Source organism: Miniopterus schreibersii, assembly GCF_964146895.1.
Source record: "Miniopterus schreibersii genome assembly, chromosome: 4".
Classification (NCBI taxonomy): Eukaryota; Metazoa; Chordata; class Mammalia; order Chiroptera; family Miniopteridae; genus Miniopterus; species Miniopterus schreibersii.
In genome coordinates this window covers 65724932-65733751 of record NC_138105.1, presented here as the reverse complement: position 1 = coordinate 65733751, position 8820 = coordinate 65724932, and the positions used below count along the sequence as shown (strand labels likewise).

Below are 8820 nucleotides of genomic sequence, written 5' to 3'. Positions count from 1 at the left end.
CACAAAAGGCCAGTGTGTGATTCCATTTTTGTGAAATGTCCAGAGAGACAGAGAGTGGGTTAGTGGTTGCCAGGGGCTGGGCGAGGGGAATGGGGAGTGACTGCTAAGGAAGATGAGATTGCTTTGGGGTGACGGAATGATCTGGAATTAGACAGAAGTGATGGCTGCACACCCTTGTGAATGTACTTAATGCCATTGAGCTGTACATTTTAAAATGATAAAATTTGTGAATTTTAGGGTGAGTTTTACCCCAATTTTCAAAAATGTGTTGTATAGTCTCCTCTCCTGGGCTGCCTCCGTGAGGTCAGAGACCAAAGCCATCTGGTCAGTGCTGCATCTGTGGTGGCCAGCAGAGAGACAGATGTAGGTGTTTAAGAAACATCTGTGGACTGACTGACTGAGGGAATCAACAAAGGCACCTGCTCTTCCTGAGAATGAACACTCCATTTCTGCAAATTCTGGAGTGGATTCGGTGAAATCCTGGCTACAGGAACTGCAGATTTGCTTCTCAGTATATCTCCTCCTGCATCTCCCAACTCTAAATCTGAATTTCTCTAGCCCAGGAACTCAATGGGGCCAGATGCACTTGGTCTTTATTGACTCAAAAGGGCAAATAAGGGAGGACTCAGTCCTTTAGCAAGTAAAACTTTTATTAAATAAACTTTCAGTTTTTCCAGACTAGAGAGGCGTTTTGGACATAAAGATGATGCTTGCAGCTTCTCACCTGAAACACGCCACAGTGACAAGGACCTCTCCAGCCACAAAATTCATCAACCCAGAGTTTCTTCTAAGTCCTTCTCTTGTCTTTCTTGTGTGTGTGTGTGGTGTGTGGCAGTTTGTTTCCAAAAGTTGGTTTGCAAGTTGAAACTTCATGAAATTACTAGTAGCAGAAATAAAGTACATTGTACAAATCATGTAGGTCTTCGGTGTGGAGTATAAAAATGGTATTTACAGCCAGTAAACATGGACCAGGACACACGCCACTGCACGCCAGGCCTGGGGGGAGCTGGGTGGGCGCCGGAGACACAGACGAGGCCCCCTCTCGGCCCCTGAGCACACGCTTGCACACGCAGACGCACGGGACACAGGCACACTAGAGAATGTCTTGGAACAATTATCAAACTCTGGAATATCGAAACAAGTTGGTCAGATTTTTTTTTTCTTTTTTTTTTTTTTACTGTGGTTTTTTTTTTTGTTTTTTTTTTGTTTTTTTGTTTTTTTCTGGGTTGGCCAACACATTTTGGTAGAAACAAAAGGGAATGCTGTTTTCCAAAATTATTTTTCTTGAGCTTATTAAGTTCTCTGGCGCCTCGTTTGGCAATAGGCCCTGCTGGACGACCAAGCGAACTTGACTCTGTGCTTCAAGTGGGTTTTCTCGGTTTGGGTAGGTATACAGAGGCACCCCACAGGATCTCCCTCCCAGCCCCAGCTAGGAAACAAAAATCCATTGTTGTTTGATTTTCCCCCCATTTCTTCTTCACTTTTCTTCTTTGTACCTGCTCAGAAAGATCAAAATTAAATTTAAAAAAAAATTCTTTGAAGAGGTATCTTCGGCAAAGGGGTGCTTGGCCAGTGCAGGTTGGGCTTGTCCAACGAGCGTGGCGATCTTGGTTATGAGATCGTGAATTCCAGGCTGGTGATCCGAAGGCAGGGAGGACAGGCTGCCTGCCCTTGGGAGGGGGCAAGAGGAGAGGGGGCTCCCACCCACCCCATTTACCCCCGACGGAAAGCTAAGGGCTATTGGTCACATGAGTAAGGCTATGACTGGGGAGAAAGTGCTGGGGGAGGCTAGGGGGTCTCTTTTGTGCTGGGGAAGGCAGGATTCTGAGACGAGGGAGGTTAGGGGGTCCCGGAAGCTGCAGCTAGGACCAGGGACACTCAAGCCGGCTGAGCCCATAGGCCCAAGAGAATCGTCGGTGGCAGCGGCCAAAAGTCCTGGAGGTATATCGGTTGGCTGATGACTCCCAGTGCTTCTCCGGCACCCTGGTCTGACAATACAGCCGGGAGGTGAGGAGACACTGGGCTGCCCGGCCAGCCTCAGCCCTTCTTATGTCCCTGCTGAGTGACCAGCTTAGGGTCACCTTCTCTTGGGTGGAAGGAAGTCAGAAAAGTTTGGTCCCATGATCTATACTCAAAAAATATATATACTGTCTATAGCTCTATATATATATGCATATATATATATAGGAAAAGTTGTGATTTAGTTTGGGGAAGCCACCAAGGTTGTGGGGGGTGGGGAGAGAAGAAATCTCCCAGGAGGAAGTGGTGAACTCCTCAGCCCCCAGCTCAGGAGCTCCCCCGCCCCCTGCCCTCTTCGGTAGCGGTTCACATTTTGGGAAGGGGGCTAAGGGGAAACAGGAGAGGAGAGGAAGGGCTGGTGTCCAAACTCGGTTGTAATTTACGGAAAAGTCCTGGATCAGTTGGAAGCGGGGAAACCCTCCTGGGGTGGAAGGCCCCTCACCTGGCGGAGAAGGGAGGGGCGTTAGGGAGCTCTGAGCCAGGGCACAAAGGCAGATGACCTCACCTCCCATCCGCCCCCTTGCCCTAGCCAGGTTGGGGTCTGGGACCCCAAGGCTCCTAATCTTCTCAGAAAGAGTCCATTTTGGAGTTTGGAGGCTGACAAACCTGGCTTGGAACAGATTCAGGGTCACCCAGTCTGTGTCCTTATCTGGGAACCGGGGACAGATATTCCTGTTTGTGTCTCCTCTCCTCTGCAGCCTGACACTGAAGCTCTTCCGGGAAGGCAGTTTCTCCCCCAACCATCCAGCCCACCCCCAAGTTTCTGTTCATTGGCAGCTGTGTCCCCAAATGCTGGAAACAGTGCCTAGCATATAGTAGGTGCTCAGGAAGGCTGTGCTATCCTGGTGTGTTAAAAGTGTATGGATCGCCTGTGAGCTGTTTTTCAAACATGGCAGGTTTCCAAACGTGAGTTCCAAGATGCAGGACTCTGTGACTGCACACCCTCAAATCTGTGGGTGCTGACCTAACAGGGTCTGAATACAGTCCCCTAACTGAGCACCTACTTTGTGCCAGACCCCAGGCGAGGCTCTCTGATGACGACGGCAATGGTGATTAAAAAAGAAAAAAAAAAAAGAATTATCGAGAACTTTACAGGTAGTGGGTCCTGGGCTCAACAGGGAAAACACCATGTTCCCTGTGTGAGTCCTCCCCACTGCCTCTGGGGAAGATGATTTTTATGAGCCCATTTCACAGATGAGGCTCATGGAAACTTGAGGTCAGTAGCTAGTTTCCTCACTAGCCCCTTAGGCTCATTTATTCCTTCCCCAAAGAAGGTGATTAGTTGATAAAGTTGTTTGCTCTGATGGCAAAATACACTCTTGGGGATTTGTCTGTTTGGAGGGACATTTTTTTCTCACATGCTGGTAGGTGGGGCAAAATCCCACTTTCCCATCAACCCATTGGGTATGAATTATACCAAATAAGAGGAGCTGAGAGAGGGGCCCAGCTGGAAGAGTCTTAGAACAGGAGAGAAGGCCCTCCCCAGAACATTCCCCACTCTACCCAACCTGGCCCCTCAGACAAATTTCTATTCATCCTCCAAAGCCTTCTCCAGGAAGGACTCCGGAACCACCCTCGGTGAGCACTGGTTTCCCTGCTTGCCAACACAATCCTACCCTCGGGTCCACAATAGGGATTGGGAGTGTCTTCATCCAGCTCGGTCCCTACCAATCCAACCTGAGGGCTCCCGAAGTCTCCTGCAGCAACCTCACCCCCCACGCCAAGTCCCACCCCCACCCCCTGGCCCGGAGAGGGTTTGGAGAAGAGGGAGGGGCACGGCCAACACTGAGCTGGGGGGGGTTGGAGTGGGTGGGGCCGCCTGGCGGCTCACCTGGGCCAAGCCCACAGCCTAGGGGCAGCTGTGGGCGTGGTCAGTAGGGGTGTCCCGGATCTTTGGGCCGCTTCAGCTGCACTTTCAGCCTCTTCATGCCGATCTGAAAGCCATTCATGGCTTGGATGGCGGTTTGTGCGCTGGCCGGGTTGTCAAAGCTCACGAAGCCTGCAGAGACCGGGGTGGACCCGCGATGGTGGGCAACGTGGGCGTCTTCCATTCGGCTTCCCGGCTCGCGGGGGTCCTAGGGGCGGGGTGTGCGCTCGCAGGGGCAGACAGCCCGCGGAGGTGCAAGGGCTTGCCAGAGGACACACAGCAGCTCTGGCCTGGTTCTGACACCCCTGGACTTGCATGCCTCTGGGGATGGGGCACTCATTCCCTACCCGGGGTTTGCTTTGCTGAGATTTCCCTTGTGGAGTTGGGGACAGGTGGAACCTCTGGGGGTCTGGGGAGGGGCACGTTCTCCCTCTCACCGGAATGCCTGCCTCCTTCTGGGCCCTGATGCTAACTAACCCTTTGCCTCCTCTGAGACCTCTATTCATCTGGGATCTTGTCTGTCCATCTGACTATCTTTGTGTGTGCATGTCTTTGTCTCTTCTGTCTTTTTCCATCTCTCCTTCCTTCTCTCTATCTCTGTCTCTTTGTCTCTGCCAGACTCTCTGCTCCTAGTCTCCCCCAAGACTCTCAGAAATACTTAAGCCTCCCCCTCCTTAAACTGCCCCCAGCCAAAACTCCCTCCACCTGCCACCTGAAGGCCACCTGGCCCTACTCCTGCCCCTTACCTCTCTGTCCTCACAGACTTCACAGACCATGTGGAGGCCACAGAGGCCAGGGGCCCTCCAGGAGGAAGGAACCACACAAGCATTTGGAGATGGGGCCACCTGAGCTCTATGTGAGAGGCCAAGTGAGAGGTCAGGCAGAGAGATAGTGGAGTCAAGGTTGAAGGGTCTTGCTGAGGCCCAGGGGGAGCCACAGGGGAATCTAGAGCTGGGGGGTTAATGTCATATTTATCTCTTCTAATGCCCCCCAATTATATAGATGAGCAAACTGAGGCTCAGAAAATGCATATGACCCCCCTGATTGTTGTAAGATTGAATAGGTTTTCCTCTAGAAATTTCCTCTTCCTCCTGGAAGCAGGTTACATAAGAGGGGGCCTGGGCACTAGTGGGAGTCCTGTACTTGCTGGGTGACTTCAAGTGTGTCACCTGACCATTCTGTTCCTCTCTTTCTTCCCTCAGCAAAAAAGGGACAATTCTTCCCCTTTATGGCTGGATATGGAGTACATACAGAAGGCACTTAAACAGTCAAGTTAGCTCTTAGAAGAGGACAGGGTGGGGTTAACAGTCCAGATTTTGTAGTTAAACAGACTAGTTCTAATCTAGGTTCTGCCTCTTTGCAGCTGTGTGACTTTGAACAAGTGTCAGTGTCTCTTTGAGCCCTAATTTTCTGTTTCTGGGGACAAAGAAGTCCTCCCGAAAGTTCAAGACCCTTCATGACTTGCCCCTGTCCCCCACCTGCCCTTACCTCCTCCTCTCTCCCCATCACTCACTCTGTTCCATCCACACAGGCCTTCTCACTGTTCCTCCAACACACATAGTCCAGCCCCAGGCCTTTGCACATGCTGTTCCCCCTTCCTAGAACACTCTTCCTACAGATTTCCCCATGCTGGGCTCATCACTAGTCAGTTCTATTTTTCTTCATACTGATTATAATTCCCTGGCCTATATCCTATTATTCCTTGTTTCCATCTCCTCCCCCTAAACCTGTGCTTTCCAATTCGGTAGCCACTGGCTCCAGTGGTTATTTAAATTTAAATTAATTAAAATTAAATAAAATTTAAAATTTAGTCCTTTGGTCACACTGGCCACATTTCAAGTGCTTGGTAGCCACATGGGGCTGATGGCTCAGATGTAGAACATTGCCATCATCAGAGAAAGTTCTGCTGGACAGTACAGGAAGACTGTGAGCTTTCTGAGGGCAGGGGTTTGTAGGCTTCCTTCACCGCTATATGCCCAGTGCCAAGCAGAGCCTGGTACACAGCAGGGACATAATATATGTATTTCTTGAATGAATGAATGAATGAATGAATGAATGAGACTTAGAAAGAATGTATAGCAAGTGCCCAGCACATAGTAGGTGCTTATTAAGTGCTCACTCTGATTATGAATGTGATTTTTTTTTAAAAATGTGATTCTTTTGGACCAGGCCTGTCTCATGACTGACCATCCCCTCCCACCTCATCCCCCATCTTCTGTTCCAGGGTGAAGGGAGTGAGACAGGCTGGCCAGCAGGAAGGGGTGCCCTCCAAGGTACTCACCAAAACATTTGCTCTGGTTGGTGGCCCGATCCATAAACACCTTGGAGGAGATGATATTGCCGAAGGGCAGGAACATCTGTGTCAGCTCCGTGTCTCCAAACTCCTGGGGGAGGTGGTAGATAAACAGGTTACAGCCTTCGGGACCTGCAGGTGGGGGAGAGAAAGACATAAAGCCCCCAAGGAGAGGAGGTGGACCCCCCCCTGGGGGAGGGGCGGGTCTGGACCCACGTCTGGTACCTCTAGTGGTCAGGAAGAAGGGGTCTGGAAATGGGGGGGAAGGGAGGAAAGTCACCCTGAACCCTGGTCTATAATCCCACACTCGGATACTCCAAACCTCTGATAATCCTCAGGCCCCAGATAATTTATAAAATTCAGATGATCCCTACTCCTCCACCCAAACCAAGATAAATCCCAAAAACTCCAAAATCCAGGAAAATCCCTAAACCTCAAACTCCAGATTATTTACAAAAGTCAGGTTAACTAGGTGTAGGTATGTGGAAACTATAATCTATCTTTGCAATTATTCTGTAAGTCTAAAACTAGTTCTAAAATAAAATGTTTTTTTAAAAAGTCCGATGATTGCCCTGGCCAGTGGGGCTCAGTTGGTTGGAGTGTCATTCCGTGCACCGGAAGGTCTCAGGTTCGATTTCTGGTCAGGGCACATACCTAGGTTGTGGGTTCGATCCCTGGTCAGGGCTCTTATTGGGGTGCATGCGGGAGGCAACCAGTTGATGTATCTCTCTCACATCGATGTCTCTCTCTCTCCCCCTCCTTCTCTCTCTAAAATCAATTTTTAAAAATAGTAATAAAAGTCTGATGATCATAGAATAAAACAAGACAAGTATCCTCTGGTCCCCAAACCCAAATATCCAGATATATTTTCCAAAAGCTATGGATAATCCTCTTAACTTTGGATAATTTTCAAAACTCAGGTGATGCAAAAATAAAATCAAGTAAAATAAAAAGAGAATTCTCTAGTCCTGAACCCCAGTTATCCTTAAAACACGAATAATTTTTAAATGGTAGACTATATCAACCCAAACTATTTTTTTTTAAGCATGGCTAACCCTCAAAATCATCCCTTCCCCATATAATCCCCAGTGCATGGTTTATATACAAACTATAATTAATACCATTTAAAAACCTGATTGTCTTAGATGGTTTGCCTCAGTGGTTAGAGCACTGGCCTGTGGACTGAAGGGCCCCGGGTTCAGTTCCAGCCAAGGGCATGTACCTCCGTTGCAGGCTCAATCCCCAGTCCTGGTTGGGGCAAGTGGGGAATGCAACCAATCAATGTCTCTCTCATATTGCTGTTTCTCTCTCTCCCCCACCCCCTCCACTCTCTCTGAAAAGCAATGGAAAAAATATCCTTGGGTGAGGATTAAAAACAACAACAAAAAAAAACCTGATTGACTTGGGGTGGTGAAAACACAGTACAATATACAGATGATGTATCATAGAATTGTTCACCCGAAACCTATATAATTTTTTTTAATCCTCACCTGAGGATATCTTCCCATTGCTTTTTCAGAGAGAGTGGAAGAGAGAGAGAGAAACATCGATGTGAGGACATATCGATCGGTTACCTCCTCCATGCTCCCTGAATGGGCTGGGTACATGCCCTTGGCCGGAATCGAACCCAGGACCCTTCAGTCTGCAGGTCAACATTCTAACCACTAAGCCAAACCGGCTAGGGCTGAAACCTATATAATTTTATTAGCCAATGTCACCCCAATAAATTTAATAAAAAGTAAAATAAAATAAATCAAAAAATAAAAACCTGATTATCTGAGGCCATGAACAGTTCCCAAACCTTCTCCCATGCTCCCCAAAACAAAGGTAATGGTCAAATCACCGAGAATTGCTCCCACCTTGCAATGAATATTCCCCACCTCAGAAAATACAAAATCCAAGATCACACAATCACACCCACTCCCTTACCTTTCTGATTAGGACCACAGTTCTGCTATAATGCTTGTTTTTAAAATGCGTGTTCCAACGTGATTGATATGTCACAGAACAATTTTGAGCATAACACAAATCCTGTTTTTGCTTATGGGCTATCTCGTCTCCAGGAAACACTAGGTGAATGCAGAAAACCTGGACCCAGATGAACCAAGCCTCATGAGAAAAAAAAAATTCGTGCTCACACACGAATTTTCCGAGCTTCCCTTGCCGTGGAGGGCGACCTGGGGCTTTTCTGGTTGGTCACTTCTCCCCAGCCCCTCCCCCCCACTTCCAACAGCTGGATTAAAGTCCTAAGGGACTCCCCTGTGGTGAGCGCCCACTGCTTACTTCCCGATAACGCCTCTTGGCACAGTCGCCTGTGTTACAGGTGAGGATACTGAGGAATAGGGTAGCCAGGTGCCTTCCTTTTGTCACAAATCAGAAGGGAGTGGATCTGAATTCCAGTTGTCCTACTCCAGAATCTAACTCTTGCATCCCTCGACTTTCCTGGGGAAGCCTCAAGTTTACCTGAAATACATCATCACCTCATCCCCAACCTCGAAATGAGTTTCCTCTCCAAAAACTCGAAGGATCATTCCGTTTTGGAGAGGGCACCTCTATGCCTACGGGAGCGAGCGAGCACGGTTCTCACTTTCTGGAGGAGCCCCCCAAACACCCAGGGACTGCGTCAGGACTTGCACCCAGG

The 8820-nt window shown here is 48.8% G+C and overlaps 1 protein-coding gene across 3 annotated transcripts in view; it reads right to left on the bottom strand.

Annotated features, from left to right (window-relative positions):
• Positions 1-641: 641 nt before the first annotated feature.
• Positions 642-8820, bottom strand: part of CELF5 (CUGBP Elav-like family member 5) — a 41933-nt gene continuing 33754 nt past the window's right edge. For 2 of the 3 annotated variants that reach the window (XR_013998749.1, XR_013998750.1), the window contains exons 11-13: positions 6168-6270; positions 3851-4018; positions 642-2461 (exon numbers count right to left, since the gene is read on the bottom strand). Coding sequence is in view for 1 of the 3 variants with exons in the window: in XM_081136241.1 (XP_080992367.1) it covers positions 3891-4018; positions 6168-6311 (272 nt within the window). In the remaining 2 variants the exon portion in view is untranslated. Of the gene's footprint in view, positions 2462-3850; positions 4019-6167; positions 6312-8820 lie in introns of all 3 variants that reach the window. The other variant, XM_081136241.1, reaches the window with a different exon arrangement.